The sequence below is a fragment of the Solea solea genome, chromosome 5 (genome assembly GCF_958295425.1).
Source record: "Solea solea chromosome 5, fSolSol10.1, whole genome shotgun sequence".
NCBI classification, from domain to species: domain Eukaryota; kingdom Metazoa; phylum Chordata; class Actinopteri; order Pleuronectiformes; family Soleidae; genus Solea; species Solea solea.
Genome location: NC_081138.1, coordinates 18818549 through 18837324, shown reverse-complemented (window position 1 = coordinate 18837324; position 18776 = coordinate 18818549). Strand labels below are relative to the sequence as shown.

At 42.4% G+C, this 18776-nt stretch overlaps 1 protein-coding gene across 2 annotated transcripts in view; it reads left to right on the top strand.

The window, feature by feature from the left end:
* The window catches only part of adamts18 (ADAM metallopeptidase with thrombospondin type 1 motif, 18), a 47472-nt gene extending 29807 nt beyond the window's left edge, over positions 1–17665 (top strand). For both annotated transcript variants that reach the window (XM_058629936.1, XM_058629937.1), the window contains 10 exons: positions 1891–2014; positions 2205–2449; positions 6514–6634; positions 7718–7844; positions 12107–12311; positions 14278–14472; positions 15300–15370; positions 15510–15675; positions 16589–16784; positions 17217–17665. In XM_058629936.1, the coding sequence (XP_058485919.1) occupies positions 1891–2014; positions 2205–2449; positions 6514–6634; positions 7718–7844; positions 12107–12311; positions 14278–14472; positions 15300–15370; positions 15510–15675; positions 16589–16784; positions 17217–17332 (1566 nt within the window). In that variant the 3' untranslated portion in view covers positions 17333–17665. The remainder of the gene's footprint in view (positions 1–1890; positions 2015–2204; positions 2450–6513; positions 6635–7717; positions 7845–12106; positions 12312–14277; positions 14473–15299; positions 15371–15509; positions 15676–16588; positions 16785–17216) is intronic.
* The last annotated feature ends 1111 nt before the right edge of the window (positions 17666–18776 follow it).

Sequence of the window (18776 nt, the reverse complement as noted above, 5' to 3'; positions counted from 1 at the left end):
ATGATGGGTGCTGGGGCCATCACTCCCAGTTTGAGGAGGGAGTAGAGCCGATGGTTAGTGGGGGGTGCTGGGTGGGTTGAAGTCAATTACCATCTCCTTCATTTTTTCCACGTTGGGCAGATGTTGTACCAGCAAGGCTATCAGGTTCACCTCTCTCCTATAGTTGGTCTTGTCATTGTTGTTGACAAGACCCACTTAAGTTGTGTCATCCACAAACTTAATGAGGTGTCCAGTCATGGGTTACCAGGGTGAAGAGTAGGGGGCTGAACACACATCCCTGAGGGGCCCCTGTGCTCAGCGTGATGGTGTGGGATGTTTTGCTCCGTCCTTGTGTGCTTGTTGCCTCTCTGTGAGGAAGTCCAGCAGCGATTGCAGTGTTGAGTCCAAGCCCAGTCAGTTTCCTGATTAGTTGCTGAGGGATCGTTTTGTTAAACACTGAACTGAAATCTATGAACAGCATTCTCACATATGATCCTCTCTGGTCCAGGTTGGTGAGGGCTGGATGGCGTGCAGAAGAGATTGCATGATTGATGGAGCGATTTGATCGATATACAAATGGTGGAGGCTTTAAAGTATGTGGGAACAACAGCCTGAATCAGAGAGATGTTGAAGATGTGCGTGAGGACCTGTTTGAGCTCCTGCACAGTCTTCCTGGTATGTTGTCTTACAGAGTGCTCTCTTCACGCTGGCTGGACACAGACACAAAGTCTGTGGTGGGTTCTTCTGAGCAGACATGTTGTGTGCATCGAAACGTGAAAATAGGTCATTGAGGTTGTTTAGCAGAGTGGTGTTGCTGTCAGAAGTCTGTGGTGTGGTCTGATAACTAACTCATGATGGTCTGAATCCCCTTCCAGACACCCTGTGCATCTATACTGTCACTAGAGTGGCAGGTGATCTTGCATGTGTGTTGATGTTTGGATTGTTTGATGCCACGGGACAGGTTGGCTCTGGCTGACCTCAGGTCAGCCTCAAATGTACAACTAAGAAAATGCTGACTCTCTGAATGAAAGGCTGCTAAGACATTTGAATCCAATATGGCGGAGCATAAGAGGATCTCCTGAAATAATGACATCTACTGCTTCAATCCAGGTGGACAGAGTTTGTGGAGAAGCTGTCACTGCTGCAAAACATGTTTCTACACATTAACTGAATACCACAGATGCACAAAACCTTCTAAAGCCATGTTTTCCCATTGTCATGATGGTTAATCAAGTGCAGATATTTAACTGTTGTTAATTCCTCTTAATTATGAATTATTTTGACACAGCATCTATTTTTATATCTCTCTTTGGGTAAGCAATAGTAAATAAGTGAAAGAACAAAATGATTGTGTTCACCTTTGACCCTCTGTTCAGTTTACAGCTGTAATTGTAACAACTGTAACATTTTAGGTATGTGAACTTATTACCAGCTCAAAAAAAAAGAGATGTATGTAATTGGTTTACACTGCTGACACCTGTCAAGTTGTTAAAATCAGTGATGTTGTTGGCCATACCCAGAGTCCTTCATGGAGTTCATGGAGAGGATGCATTCAGGGAAACAAGGAATATGTGCATGAATTATGCATGAGCAAATGTGCAAAGTATAATTACAGATGGTATTCTTATGATCCTTTTCTATTTAGCCATGCCCTTTTATCATGTTCCATCTAAAATTATGGGTAATGCCGCCTCCCCCCATGTCCTTGCACTCCAGGTCTGCTGTATGACCTGCACACGAGACGTCAATACAGATGGGAATAAACTAATACTGTTGTTACAGTATTAGTTTATTCTTCCTCTCTATACATCTCAAGTTGTTTCATTAGAAAAGGCTCACACCTCTATACTGCATCCATTCTTTACATCACAGCACTGCTGAAGTTGATGGTTGTTGTTTGTGCTTTCGTAGGCAGTCGGCTGTGACCAGACTCTTGGCTCCAAGGCCTCTGTGGATGCCTGTGGAGTCTGTAAGGGAGACAATTCCACGTGCAAGTTCTTCAAGGGCCAATACACCTTACAACACAGGGCTAATGGTAATCCTTGTCTTCATCTCTATCCGTAGTGAGTCTGTTCTTTGTATGTCACATACACTGACATGAGAAAGAGAGATCTAAAGCAGACCAACAAGGACAAAATAACACCCATTCACAGACTCACGTTTCATGGACTGATTCACTTCATGTGTGCTTGACATTCCACCTGTCTGTTTTTTTCCCCCCGTAGATTATTACTCAATGGTAACAGTCCCAGCTGGGGCACAGAGCATTCACATTCAGGAAATGGAGGTCTCCACCAGCTACTTGGCCGTGCGCTCCCTCAAAAAGAAGTACTACCTGACAGGGGACTGGACTGTGGACTGGCCAGGAAAGTTCCATTTTGGTGGAGCTGTGTTCGACTACGAGCGCTCTTTCAACAAGCCGGAGAGCCTGTATGCCGCTGGACCTACTAATGAGACACTAGTGTTTGAAGTAAGCCGTGGCTGCTGGGTGATGTCCATCTGTAGCAATTGACAGTGACAGGGTCTCTCTATCGCTCTCTCTCTCACTCTCACTCTCTCTCTCTCTTTTAAAATGTCTGAACGTGATGCGGCTTAGATGAAAAAAGGGTTTTGTGTGGTGGGAGAACAGGGGTGTGTGTAGCTGTCTGCAGTGCTTCTGTGGGGATTAATTGTGTTGGGTGCTGGGTTACGTCAGGCATGTTGTAGTGATGGGCGGGTGATGTGGGAGGCATTAGAAACTGGAGCTTTTGGGAGTTTGAGCAGGTCATCGTGGGATGTCCTCTCTTTTACGTTGTACGGTTGCTGGGACCATTTTTGTTTTTTTTAATTGAGAGTAGATCTGCTGGAAACGCAACACCTAATACACAGCTAGGAAACAAAGCATAGACAGCAGTTAGGTACGTGACAGAGTGGCAGTATATGACGCTCTAGGGAGGAGAGCGGGTTGGATTCTTCCCACATAAAAGTGTCAGCAAAAGCATTTATTTCCTTTTGAACTCTGACTCCAAGCTGTAGCAAAAGAAGTAAAAAAAAAAGCAAGTGAAGGAGACATCACTTTTGTTTTCCTCATGCTACTTAAATTCTGTGCTTGTGGGAATGATTGACCTGTAGATCCAGGAGGAGAACCAATGTGATATATCTGAAGTGTATGGCTGGTGATTTGTTCAACCATCAGGAACTGTTTTTGTTGCTATTTTAGTAAAGACACATCTGTTTTTTGGGAAGTCTGGCAGAGTTACTGTTTGAGATGGTATTTGAACAGACCATTCAAGATGAATGCTTGCAGAGATGCACATTTGTAACTATAATTTAATGTTTAGGTTTTGTTTTTTTGTGAAGCTTATTGGCTAAATATTGGTCCCCAATAAGCTTTGCTGTTGCTTTCACTGTTATTGTTGTTTACAGTAATGGAACTGCATTACTCTGTGTCAAATGTTATCAGATTACAGTCATGTAGTCTCTCAAAATAAGTTAGAAAACGACTTATGACTTATAAACAACAACTTGCTTTCTGTTGGGCTTTCAAATATTTCATTGCTTAAACAAACTGTCTGGTTGCTTGACCACAAGTTTTTTCGCTCCATTTCAGTTGAAATGACGCTACTGTGTTCCCAGATTGAATCAAATTTTATGTTTGAATGCTATCAGAAACAATATAAATATTGGCCCCACACCATGGGCATAAATCCCCAGTTTCAATTGGGACAAATTGTCCTTTAAAGAACAGACTCTGATGAATCTCACATTGCTCCTTGTGCTTGTCTGTGCGTCCAAGTCATACGTAATCTGTCCAGAGGAGAACTCAGATGTAGCACACTGCTGATCTGCAGATGACACAGCCTATAATCTCTAACTGTCTTGTAATTACAGAAAGGAGAAATAGGTTCATGGAAAGGGGGGAGAGAGAGAAATGGGAAGAGCCTGAGATTAAAAGATTAAGAATTATGTTTGGACAAAGCAGTTAAGGCCAGGACACTGGGATTTCAACTGCAAATGAGAAGAGACAAACAAACTGTTGTTGTTTTTTTTCTTGTTTTCTCTTTTATTTGAACTTCTCGTCACCTGTTTCACACATTCTACTTAACTGGATCTGTCACAGACGGAGAGCGTGCAAGGGGGGAGGGTACACGCACTGATCACTCCCAGACCCTTACTCAGCTTGAAACCCTCAAAGGAAAACAAACTTTGAGGAGTGTGAGTGTAAACTGTGACAAGTTGTTCACATGTGCACAGCTGCTCTGCTGGTAAGGAGGAGGTGGGAAGTGGAACATTTAACAAGAGCAGGAGGAGGGACCAGATACAAAATAGTGCTGTTTTTTGAGCTCTCAGTGGACACAATTATTCCCCTTATTGGCATCCATGTAAGTCAAGGTCTTGCCAGTAAAGGGCAAAACGCATTGTGGGCCCACTGCCTGATACCTGTGTCAGTGAAGTGATTAGTTGCGATGAAATAGTTGTGAAAACTAAGACACTGCCCTCCTGTGTTTAATATAAATATACACGCAAATATTACAAAGCCAACAGCTGGGATTTGTCAGACCTTTGAGTTGACAACCACCACTTGGGGAACGCTTTAAATACTTAAATGTCTGCAGCTACCAGTGGACGGAAGCAAAAAGAAAATTCAACACGTTCAATTGCTTAACCATAGATTGTACATAAAATTTGATGCAGTCCTCTGGTTTGGCCCAGAAAGTAGGACAGAAGTAGCCACCAGGGTGCAAAAATAACTCGGCAAACATTATCCTGAGGAATTAACAGTCTCAATTGCTGGTTTCTCATCTTCAGTGAGATGGTGTTATCCAGTAGGTGCCTGGTTGGAGGTTAAGTGTGTTAAGAGTTTTTTATTTCCACCGAATCTTGCCGTATAACATTTTCGCTATAAAAAGTCACTTCCTTGACGTTAAGTGTCTTTGACTGAACCCTTGGCTGCCTAGGTCTGTAACATTACCCAGGAGGGTTTTCTGCACGACGAACACTGAGGAACATTTTGAAATGGGATTAGACGACGGCGACAAAATGCTTAAGCGCCACTTGCCACTGTTATTTTGCCACTCGAGCTCTGACCAGGCGATATGGATTCTCACACTGTGAATCACCAAAACAGTTTATTGATTAATGTTCCTTGCAAAGAGAAAGCAGGTTTTGTGTTTGCCTGGTGACATATTACTGCTGCACTCGTTTTCAAACAAGTCTTCACTTTCTAGCTCATTTCTTAACTGGTTACAGAGCGTTGTTAGATCTTTATATTTTGTGATATGACGAGAGTTTTTTGGTGCTGGTGTAAGTTTCCACTGCAAAGAAGCAGGAGCAGGAGAAGGCCACTGTGATTTACTGTCTGCAAAGTGCATGACATCACCGTTTGGTATTTGGGATTGTAGGTTGTGGGATCATGGTTTTTGCAGAATGGTGAGTTAGCGTATTAGTCTTAGTCTTGCTGTTCCTAATTGTTGTGGCTCAGCTACCATAGAAGGGACACGTGTTGGCTGCAGCTATCTCAGACTGAAGAAATTGAAAGGAGACGGGGTTGGACTTGTCTGAAATGATTGTTTGAACACCAGTGTCTGCCTTGGGTGTATTTAAGATCACGGTTTACGTAGAGATTAGCTATTTGAAAGACTTCAAGGGTTTGTGGGACCTTTATTAAAGGGGTTATGACAAAAATGCTGAATGCTGTTTATATGCAATAAATAAGTATTAAGTCCTGGTGTCCAGTTGTTATGCAGAAACTGATAGACAGGTATTTTTGTCAGGCGATTCAATAGATGTTGACAGTCGAGTCTGAATATAATTTGCCAGTTGGATTGAGGATTTATAACCATCTAACCTGATCATTGTGAGCTGTGAGAGACGTGGCTGTACGCAGTGTTTTGAAATCGTTTTAAAAATGACACATTCAAATATGCACACGTGAGAAATCCCCACCACAGCAGTGGATTTTTTTACAGGGTTGTTTTAATGATAGCCTGATGCTTCTCCGATAATGGGCATGTCTGCTGTCAGTCATCCGTTTGTCTCTGCTCCACTTGAATATCCAAATAAGCCTCCTGCACATAAAAAAGCCAACTCAGAGTCACCCACCAGCAGAGAGAGAACAAAGCTCTCCCTTAATGTTTCCAAAGCCTTCTGGGTAGTGGATCTAACAGCTCAGTGGGAACTTAATGGCTGAATTAGGTTGTATATTGTAAATGATAGTCACATTATTTTCTGGAGGGGAGTCCATAAGAAACCATTTGTGTACCAATGTACCTTAACTGTTTGCAGAATGTGGACCTACTGTATATAGATTCATGGAGTGCTTAGAGAGAGGGTATGGATCATGCTGTTTATGGGGTGGAGACGTCTGTGATTAACTGATGTAGTGTGTACTGTAGACTGGTAATTTGGATAGAAGAGTAACGCTGATTTGACAAATGGCATTAGTGGATGTTAAAGACCTGACGTGAAGCTCCCCCCCCCGGATACATCGAGCTTAAAAGACAAACTATTCACGCACGTGCTGCCTGTCTGACTGCCAGTGTCCTCCTCTGACAGATCCTCCTGCAGGGAAAGAACCCGGGCGTCGCGTGGCAGTACACTCTTCCTCGCACTGAGAGGAAGCCCGACTACAGCTGGGGTGTGGTGCGCTCGGACTGCTCCGCTCCGTGTGCTGGAGGTGAGACTGTGTTTAAATGTTGGCAAATACATGACGACCTGTGTGGGTAAATGTGTTGTACATTAATAGAGCTGTAGCTAAACCCTCCCTAATACAATGGTCATCCTATCATAGCCTTAATTAGGAACAGCAAACATTATTAGGACCCCCAGTATTTTCCTTGAAGGCATGCTTTTTACTCTGGACTGTGCATATTATAAATGATTTCCGATGGATAATGAAACATCCTGTAGCCTCAGACTTTTACCATGAGATTATGTCTTTCACATGAAGGCAGAAACGTTAACGTTCTTGTGCATCCTAGGCAAATGCATACTGATCCCATGTGTGTGTTTTTTGCATTTGTCTTGTTTGTGTTTGTTTTCATATTCCATGTATTCCCAATCTGCCGCAGTGTGGTCCAGGTAGTGCTTTTGAAGAGCTTTGAAAAACAAAAACAAACAGACTCCATCTGGGTGTGTGAGTCATTATCAGACGTCAGCATTATCTTGCGATGCATTACACTATCTCATGCTCTCCCGCACGTTCCGAGCCAAGTGTTAACATAAAGCACATGAATATATCAATCACTGGTATCTCTGACAAAGTAAACATATGCATAAACAAAGTTACATAATGACAGCATATTTCCAAAGCATGCCTCCACCCAGTTCTGTATTATACCACTACTTTGATCCATTAAGTGACTTTGAGTTGTCTCCCTGTAACATATTTTCTCAATCTACAATGGATTAAATGATAGCACACATTGCAGATTCTCTCATACATACAGTATCCAATTCATTTTGCTGGGCATATTTTATTCTCTCCACCGACTTGAGTAGGTATATGCATTAGATATAATAATATTACAGTTATTGTACTTAACAAGGCTCTCAGATAATTTTGCCTGGCCATAAATGTAATGTTGCAAGTAAACTCTACATTTTCTATTCCATTTACACGTGTGTTCCAACTCTTGTTAAGACCGCAATTAGCCGGTGTGCAGACTGACTTAACGCAGATGTTTACCGTCACGTCACGTGACTGAAATAGATGAACTACTATCTTTCATGCTGTATTTTATCATGCTTTTTCCACCAGGACGTATCTCCGCCAAGGCTATCTGTCTGCAGGACCAGAAAGTGCAGGTCAACTCCACCATGTGTAATCCCCTCTCCAGACCGACACTTGGGTCCCATCTCTGCAACACGCAGCCTTGCCCTGCCTAGTAAGTGCTGCTGTATGTTTGCATTTTTCATGAGCTGTCTACAGTTAGCCTGTGGTCAGCCACTACTCGCTACTTTCTCGTTTGCTCCTCGCATTTTTCAAACTTCTCATTTTTCTTTCCTCTTTTACTTTTTAGGAGAAAAAAAACTCTCCCCGTCCACTGTGCTCTTTAAGTAGTTCTTCATTTTTGCATTGCTGTTTTGTTTCTTCTTCTTCTTCCAGCTGTGTCTTCATTTTAGTGCTGACAGATTTGTACTCACACTGCAGCAAGAGGGTTCACACCAGCACTGCAGCTTGTCTGATTGTGCCAAGATCAGGCGAGACACAGATTAATGCTGAGACGAAATGGTCTTGTTGAATACCAGGGGAATTTTAAGGCTCTAGTTGGGTTAGTGATGGTTAGAGTTGATCTTAATATTTCTGAAACCTACATCCCTATACCCTTACCCTCTTACCCTATAATACAAAAAACTGAATATTTAATAAAAATGTTCTTGACTGGTTAAGAAAAAGGAAGGGAAGGCCACATAAAGTTTTTATAACTATGTATTTTTCTAAACACACTTCATGAGACCCTCCCTTGACCTTGGGCCCAGGGCCCCTGACCCCATGTAAATGGTACTGTCTGACAAAACAAGACACAACTGTTTTGTCATGAAGTAAATACAGGAGAAAATCAGCTGTATTTCAGCTTGATTTTAGCTTGATTCACATCGTGACTTCGGTTCAGTGAGAGTACACACACACACACACATACACAAATGCTTTTTAACCGTGCAGTAAAAAGTTGAAGTTGTCATCATTTTGACCACCACCAACCATGTTGCAACAAGTCCAGACCAAGCCAGACTTGTGATAAACAAGCCAGACAGCTATCACTTACACCTCCAACCGTTTCCGGCCAAGTTTCCCACAACCTGAGAGGGCATTTCCTGACCCTTATTTTAAGCATTTTTTGCTATACAGTCTTGTTGCAAGCCCTGAGCCCCCTCTCCTTTCTTGGGGTGAGGGAAATGGTATAGTCCAGATAAATAAGATCATCAGCAAGATCCAGGAAAATAATGCGTTGTTTATTAAACCGTAGCCGACACCATTTCTCAGCTGGTTAACGTGTGCTTACCAAATTAAGGGCACTGCACAGGAAGACAATGGAGCGGCATGAAAGCGCTAATGAGACCCTCCTGGATGTATGGATACATATGCAAGAGCACAGCAGAGAGGAGAAACAAATGAGAGCGAGGCAGGATGAATGTGTGCTTTGTATATGTGTGTAGTCTCGCGGGAGGGGGTAACGTGAAAATGCCTCCTAATCTCCGTGGTGTTCTATCTCAGGTGCTGACAGGCCTATCCATGTTTTATTGTGCGGAGACGCCGAGATTCCCACAGGGACCAGCCAGTCTAGCCATGCAGAGGCAGCCAAACAGCCCCCCCCCCCCCCCCCCCCCCCCCCATACCCTAACTACCATCTACCCCATTTGAACAGAGGAAACGATTCCACACCGTGGCATGGCACTACTGTACTTTCTGAACATAAACCAGGAATGCAAGGAGAATTTTTAAGGCCTTAGTTCAATCTTCCAGCTCAGCTTGCAGTCAGGAAGAGATACACTCATATAGACTTTTATGTCCTACCTTGCTCTGTCCGCTCTCCAGCCCCCTGTACACAGTTCCCAGTACCACTCTTCTCCTCCTCTGTAGTTCTGTCTCTGTTGTGCACAGGTATTCTGTTCTCTTTTATGGCAGAGGCCATCTGTGGACTTACTTTCCAGAGAGCGAGGATTTCTCTGTGAAGACCCAGCACCAAAGATAGACAGTTGTACCTGTTCCAGATAAGATGAGCAGATAAAGGGAGACAAATGATGTGTGTGCACAATTCTGGCCAGAGACGGTGCTTTTAAAGCATATAAGAGGTAGAATAGTGTAAAGGGCCAACTTGCAGGTACATCTTTTTTCTTTGTTTGAACAGGACTTCTACTAAGAGCAAAGCCACAGTCAAAGCATTATATATTTGTAATTGTATTGTATTACATGTAATGTAATATTTATACGTTGAAGCAATACAGATATATAAAAACATATGGTTTTGCATGTGTTAAATTAACATTTCCAAATATAGGTGACATTCTGAGTTTGATTTTGAGGATAGAATACAGGAAAGGGCCAATTCTGGCTGCTGCTGCTTGAATTCATTGATACATGTATTGTGCACCTGTGTGTTCTTCATCAATGATACTTGTAATTGTTTCTGTGGTTAGTTGTGGTTGTTCAGTTGTACGCTGCTCAGTGAGCCTGTCTTGGCTTGTGAAAGACAGTTTAATGTTACTGTGAATTCCTTTAACAAGAAGTCCTACATTTAGTATATGAATAGGGATGCACTTAACATCATGCACAAAATTGATTGCAAATCAAATTGTTCACTTTATTTTTGCCAGTAAAAATAAACTAAGAAAACCCCTCATATGCATTTGGATTTAACAGCTGAGTTAACAGTTGGATGACACATTATTGAGCTTCATGTATATTCTCACCTATGTGTTTGCACCGAAACCTTCTCGAAGTTGCTCTTGTATTTCCAAGTCAAAACTATATATATTATATTCGGTAGAACGCGGAAACGAGGCCCAGTTTCACTTGCAGTAGTTTGACTTCAGTAGCTGCTCAGCAAAAACCTATGCAACATCATGGAATAAGTACACTGTAAAGTAAAAAAGGCTGAAGGGACCATTGAATGACCTTACTGAAGTAAAGTGCAGTGGTGTGTATTCAAGAAAAAACTGAGTCCAGATGGGAAATGTCCAAGTACACCAAACCACATAAATATGAAAATGTATGTAAGTCGGAGTGCAATAAGTACTTCCATGGAGTTCTGCTGAATACGGGTATAACAACCTGCTAAGTAGAGGTGGTCATTTTGGTGTATAATCATGCAGAATACCTTAAGAAATGTTGGTCTCTGAGCAAACTCAGTATTAGGGTAAGAACACATATTTATTCATTGGTCGGAACTGGTCTCTAGCCATACAAGTTCTAAAAAAAATGCATGGGCGTTCATTTCAGAACCTCCCCTGCAGTATTGCCCTATTCTACCTCAAAATATGTCACCATTGAAAGATTTTAGAGATACAAATTACAGTTGGGTCAGTGGTGGTTTGCAGTGAAGCAAAGTGGCACTTGAGCCACTTTCCCCCCCAATGATATATTGTTATTTATAAGCCAAGGAAAAACAGAGGGGAAAAAAAAGCAAACAGACCACTAGCCAAAAATCCAAAACCAATACTTACAGGCCCCAATGGTTCACGTCTTTCCCATTTCCAAATTGCAGTTCAGTCCTGCTGCCTCATTTATCTGTGGCATTTGAATTAAAATGAAAGCATTTTTCCTCCCCCAGAAGCAGGTCGGGCGGTGTGGAGGAATGGTCTTTGTGGTAGCGTGTCGTCTCAGAATTGGACAGAGCCATCTGCCCATCTCTCCATGTCCCTCTTCTCAGCCTGTGGTTGTCAGACCTCTCATTTGCTGTAATCTCCCCACGTTCAGTGGCGGTGCCTAGACAAGCTATTTTCAAGGCAGAAGTAGGCTTTCATCAGCAGCAAAGCTTCATTTCAAAGACACTTGAGAGGAGATGAGAGGAGAGGAGAGGAGACGAGAGAAGACAAGAGGAGATGTATGTGATGTTATTGTATGTTGAATATCACTGATGGCTCTGTAGATCTGGGGTGACTGTAATGGAGAGCTGTATGTACAGTATTGTTTCCATGTTTAGTTTCAGATGTGAATAGCACTCATATACAGTGTGTGTGTGTGTTTGCTGCACATAGATACTGTATATTTTCTCATTATCTACCACTTTGCGGGTCCAAGTTTGAATTTGTCACAACTTCAAAGAAAAAACAGGAAAAGTTCTCTATTTGCAGCCTGCAACCACTTAATAATACATGGCATGTTAACATCTGGTCTGATAGCACTCACTAGCAATTTAGGGTGAAATTGTGTTGTTTTTGTGTGTGTGTGTGTGTGTGTGTTTGTTTTGGCCCAAAATAACTGCAGCAGATGAGAGCTGGGACCTGTGGTTGACTCTCCTGATTAGAGCTCAGTCATGACTGGTATCCTGAGATCATAGTTTACTCTATTGCTCTATTTAAAATGCATGTATCTATTAGACTTTCCTTCAGTCATTTACATATGCACTTTTTATGATTAATATTATGTGACGCATACCACGCATGTTCCCCTCCTCAGTCACCTGCTCTCTTTGTCTCTGCACAGCTGGGCAACTGGAGACTGGGGGCCCTGCAGTCGCTCGTGTGGAGGAGGCCAACAGACGAGGACATTGCGCTGCCTGAGGAAGGTCACTTACCAGAGGGAGGAGGTGGCGGCGCACTCCCTCTGTCCTGTCATTTCTCCTGCTCAGGTCCAGCCCTGCCAAACCCAGGCGTGTCCGCCCGAGTGGAGCACGGGATCTTGGTCACAGGTGGGTTTGTGGAAGACTTCGAAAACTGTGAACATAGTATCGCTCAGTCCATCATCACTCACTCATCTTCTACCGCTTTATCCTCAACATGAGGGTCGCGGTGGGTGCTTGTGCCAATCCTAGCTGACATAGCGTGAAAGGCGGGGTACGTCCTGGACATCACAGGGGTTAGGGTTAGGGTTAGGGTTACATATAGAGAGAAACAACCATTCACTCACACGGAACATGCAATCTCCATGCAGAAAGGCCCTTGTTCTGATCATGTCTTTGTTATTATAGTGTATATAATTTACTTCAACACCATAATACAAAGTTGCTGCTATTGATTATGATGTTTGGTTCATAAAATGTCACAAAAAGGGAAATGCAGATTCAAAATGTAATTTTAAACTTGTTTTTTGTCCACAAACCAAACATATAGAGTTAAATGTCATCAAAACAACAGCACGTATTCACAGTGAGGAAGCTGAAATAACTGACTTGTGTTTTTAAGCAGGTTAATGAAGTTGTCAGTCACAAATGCAGCCCTTGAGTTTTGAGCACCACTTAAATGTGTTGACCTTGTACAGTAGACGGTATGGCACAGTTAACAACACTGACTTGGCAACCAAAGACGAGCACAAGAATTTAGGACAAAAATACAGGTTTTAATCGTGGCAACAGTTAATTTGTCCAATCTTTTGTTTTTCTCCATTACATCATTCTACTTCAGTTTCATGTCGTCCATGAGGCTAAAACACAGTCATACACATTTGAGAGGAGACACAGGTACCCTCAAGTTCACTGTGCAAGCTGTCGGATGAGTCAATCAAGCTAAAACAAGCACTCTGCTGCCCTCTGTTGGACATGTAGGGAAAAGTTAATTAATTAATGCCACTTTGAAGGAACATTTTACTCTGGCCTGTACTGTCTGCTTGTGATTGAAAGCAATCTTCTATTTTCATTTAGGTTACATAGATTTTTGTCCTTTTCCCCTCTGTCCTTCTTGTACAAAGTTGTTTAAATTTAAATTCCTGCCATTAAATCTGAATGAACAGTCACACAAAAGTGATCACAAGTTAGAAGTATTGTGTGGTTTGCAATCAGACTCTGATTTCTCAATTTTGCCGCATTAAAACGTGTCATTTTTATCTGTTGGTTGTTAACCAATTATTGTACGTAAGTTTCTGACACATTTCCCCTATGGAATCATACTGTGTCACGTGAACACACGTTGATTTGCTCACATTCCTGTACACTTTATTAACCTTATTAAACTGACATCCCATAGCACATCCTATAGTCTGGACACTCAGCCGTCATCCTTCAGGGACGCTCTCATTGGCCTGGTTTGTATCACAGCAAAGAGTTCATGTGGTGGTCATGCAGACACAAGGCCAGTCGTGTTGAAAAATACCTCCAGGACCTTTCACTGACAAAGGGACAATTGCGTGTCTCTAAGTGGATACGCACAGACGCGTGTCTTATGTCTAATAAATGAACGTGGCGATGCTGCATAAACAGCAGCGACGGCTGAGGTCATCAGTCAGTCCCAGCGGAGCAGTGTGACTCTGTTGTCCGTCCCTCTGTGGTTCATATGGAGTTTACCTCGACAGTGTCTCCTGTTGATGGAGACTTTATAGGGTCGGGGTCACTTTCATTTATGAGATATGGGTTTATTGTATATAATGTTTGGTCGTAATGGGCTGTATTCAAACTGGTGACCTTCTATTTGCTGGTCCACTACGTGGTGGAAATGCACTGACAAATGCACTGACAATGCCAGAGGATTTAACCTTTGTTAATACAGGCTAGTACTTCAACGTGGTCAAAGCTGAAGGCTAAAGCGATCGTTAAGTCCAGTGTCAGGCTGAGTTGACGTGTGCATGACCTTTTAACCTTTGCTTACTGAATCACTAAGCTCCTCGTGGTTTTTTTTTTCTCACTTTTTACTCCACGCCGTATTTCCATCTCCGTCTCCTCTCAGTGCTCCAAGACCTGTGGCCGTGGACTGAGGAAGCGCAGCGTGTTCTGCCGCAGCACCGATCCCGGAGCCAAAGCAGTGGTTGTGCCTGACAGCATGTGCAGACAGCACCACAGACCCAAAGCCCAGGAGACCTGTGTCCTGCAGCGTTGCCCCAAAAATGAAAGGCTACAGTGGATGCCCACTCCCTGGGGAGAGGTAGGAACAGAGACACATGAGACTCAGTGAGCGGGAGCATCAGAAGTCAAATGAGTTTTTTTCCAGTTTAGTCATTTTGAGCAAAGATATTCACCCTAAAGCACACACGATGTGTTAAAAGAAATCGTTTTTTCTGATGCATGTTGTGTTGACAAACTAGGCTGTGTAAGTAGAGGAGGATTATAAATAGTAAGTAAAGAAAAACACACTTTTTCATTCAATAACTATTCATGTATATGCTGTGTGTGTATGTGTATAGTACCTCTGATTAGTTATTGATTGTGAAATGAATTGCAAACTCAATCGATCACTTTAAATTTTAGTTTCTTAAATATTTTCTGGTTTATTTGCTTCTCTTTGACATCTCAGTTTGAGGAAAACAAACTTGACTTTTGGAAATGTCATTGTTTGGAGGTTTGTGGAACAGCAATCAACATGTCTGGACCAAACATGTAATTGACTGAACGAGAAAGTAATTGACAGAATAACTGCTGGTGTTAAAAATGTGTTGGAAATTATCGTATTTTTTGGATGTTTTTCTTGAATCCTGTAAAACGTATCAGTCGAATACCTCTTTGGTTTTGAAATGTCTCTTTGTACCAGACAACCAGTCATTGTAGGAGCTCTGAGGAAGTAGTTTCTTATTTTTTATCTGCTCAATTGTCTACATTATTCTTGGAGGACAGCGCAAAATTAGGTTTTGGCTCTTTTTCTACAACTAAGTGACCTTGTGGTGTCTGCTGCCACACACACAAACACACACACACACACACAAAGGCAGAGAGTTCATTTTGTCAATTCATCCCCCGCTTGCATTCTTTCCTCAGTGCTCCAGGTCCTGTGGCTCAGGCATCCAGAAGAGAGAGCTTCGCTGCGGGGAGAGAGACTCACAGGGAGGGTATGTGCCTTCAGCGGCTCACCGAGACGTCCCCTCACACGTTAATAGATTTGATTGTGTCGTGTATCCCAGCATCCGTATCTCAGTGCTTTCACAATTGGAGTCGTGTTGAGCAGGCAACCTGTCTTCCTCTGCACAGGTATGTGGAGTTCCCGGTACGGAGGTGCAGGAACACGGCCAAACCTTTAGTGGATCTGCAGCAGGGCTGTAACCGGGGTCCATGCGCAGAGCATCCGTGGGTCGTCCCTGGCAGAACAACCTCCAGTGCTGTGGTTTCAGGCTGGTACTCCTCTCCCTGGCAGCAGGTACATTTGTTTTGTGCTTTCATCCAAACAATTGGTTGACATGACAGAGTTTCAGTCTGATGATGTGTAATTGACTCCATCTGAAAGCCTCTCAGTTCCAAGCTTCTGCCCCACATGCTGTGTGGTAATGAACATAATTGTGGGTCTCTAAATCTAAACAATAACAAAAGGCCTAGTTGTACGGTGTCAGAAACCAGTGTGGGATCATGGGAATTGTTGTCTTGTTGTCTCATTTTATTCCACTGAATGTTTGTGCTTTCCAATGAGCGATAACAAATTACAGCAACGTTAAAGAGTGTTGGAAGAAGAAACCTTTCTCGTATCTTGCAACAGTTCTTCCAATCAGCAGCCAGTTCTTCACAAAGAGGCGGTGCCTCGCGAGTAAATGCTTTCTCTCACCAAAGGCATTTATTTGGTGACTTAGGGAGGAAATGACCCAAACCTGATTATCATTTCAAAGTTTCTGTTCCCAGGTATCACATTCTCTATTCTGTTAGGAAACCCTTTGGGGCAGATTGCGTAGTTTATACGTTATTTCATCTAAAATGCAGTAAGTCTTAAGGGCAACCTCATATAGCACACTGTCTCATTCCGCTTGATCTGGCACTTGTGATCCTTGTTCGTTTCCGCCAGGGACAGTGAGAGAGATACATGTATCATGACAGCTCAATGGAGGGCAAATACACGCTGGATGGGATGTTTGTTTTATTCATCACTTCTTTGTCTGTATGGACTTTTTCCTCCACCTGTTCTGCTCCTCTGCTCCTTTTATGACAACTCTCTTCCCTCCATGCCCATCAGTGTTTTTTATCTCCCTGCTCATTTTTGTCTCCACACTCTTTCTCTCCCTCTCATTGTCCCCTTCCTTTTTTGTTTTTGTCTCACCGATTTTCCTCTCTGGCCTCTGTCTCAGTGCTCCGTGTCCTGCGGTGGAGGAGTTCAGACTCGGTCCATCCAATGTCTCCGGCAAGGTCGCCCCGCTGCTGGCTGCCTGCCCCACCAGAGGCCTGTAACCTCCAGGGCATGCAACACACACTTCTGCCCAGCCGCTCCTCCTGCTCCGGCACAACGTCCTGGCTGGATCCCAGCTGCTGGACCCACACTGAAAGGTACATTCCTCAGGGGAAAGAGGGCAAATTCATCAAGTTTAATTTGCCTGCAGTGGGTTGAGCTTTCATTCCGTCTTCTTTCCATTTACCCGAGACAACCGAAATTATACAATGAAGTTTTCATTCATCTAATTTATCCAGAGGGAGGTTAAACATTCCAATTACTTATATGTTTACATTTTGCATCTGTTCTCTCATTTGCATCATTATAAACGTTGGGTGCTCGCTCACCGGGCAGTACTCCTGAGGCTGTGGTCTTTTGGCAGTGGTCCGAGTTCATTTGCTAAATATCTATGGCTCTCTTTACCCTCATTGAACAAAGACAGTAATGCCTTTTGCTTCAATGGAATTTACAATTCCGCATTACTTTCTAACATCTATTTGGCTGAACAGTCAAAAAATAAATGCATTTTTCTGCCCTGTAACCTGCAGATGGACACTGTGTGGACCATTTCAGCTGGTGCCACCTGGTTCCCCAGCACGGCATCTGCAATCACAGGTTCTATGGACAGCAGTGCTGCAAGTCCTGCTCTAATAAGAGGCCATAACGCTCTCATATACTGTACATTGGAATCTGTGGAATTGAAACAACACAACAGAGGTCCATCCATGGCGTGATAACTAATAAGACACAGGACTGTGCCCAACAGCATGTGTTTTCTTCCTGGAGTACTTGACTAATGGATTTTTGAAAAAAAAAACAAAAAAAATTAAGTGACAATCTGTGGACTCCATTTTAAAGATGACAATATGGCTGCTAACGCTCGTCTGCCAAAGCAGTGTCATTAAATCACTGATGACCATTGTCATCGCTTACATCAAAACTGAAGAGACAAATCACAGAGCATATGAAGACGTGTGTGATGTAATACATATCTTATGTATATATATATATATATATATATGTATATGTATATATATATATGTATATGTATATATATATATATATATGTGTATATGTATATATATATATATATATATATATATATATGTATATGTATATGTATATATATATATATATATATATGTATAAGTTTTCAAACCTCTGGAGCTCCAAGCCATCATGAGAAGAGGAAAGGACAATAGTGTTTTCAGCTTGCTTATAGTGTATGTTCTATGTTTAAAGGTGTCTGGTTTTGCACGCCTTTATTTAAGTTATTATGGTTCCTAATATATATAATTTCCAGTTTTGTCTGATGTACGGTGGACCTGTGACATGTTGACTTCTTGTTATGTCCCTGGATATACCATTAGATCGTGTCAGTTGCCCTTGAATCCACATGACATTTTACATTTACGTTGTACGAGGCATCAGTAAGAATTTCTTCTTCACCTTTGCGTGTCCTCTGCTCGTCTTTGTTGCTGCTGCTGAATCGATGACACATTTCTTTTCCCGCCCTGCGCATTCCATTCATTGTGAAACACCCATGTGTGTATGTATGTAAAACGTTTAATTAAGTGGTCACTTTTATTGCTCCTATTTTGATATGGTAATACAACTTGATGAGCTATTTGTCTTCTTTATTCTCACCTGCTAGCCATAGGAACAGAGGCTGTCTGAGGGGCTGGGGAGAGGATGGGACAAAAAGGAATAAATATTCTAATGGTGGTGGATTATGAGACTGGGTCCAATCTGTGACAGAACCACAGAGATTTATCTGTAGTAATGTTTCTAGTTCTTCTTAGTAGCATGTGATGAGAAACCTCCAGATGAATTCACTATTCATTACTTGTCCAGCAGATCAGTCCATTATCATCTTGTTTCTTTAAGCACCATTTTGGTCTCCACCAGTTCCACTAAATAAACATTTACTAACGTGCTGATGCTTAGCTCCTAATCCACTTTGTCTGTTTTTAATGTTTTTCTTTACAGCTTGTTTTTTTTTCAGCTAAAGGTGTTACAACTCCAGGGTTGTAGCTTCTTTTTCTGTGTGTGTGTGTCTGCATGTGAGTGTGAGATAGGTTGCAGGTGTGCATGCGTGATTGAATGAC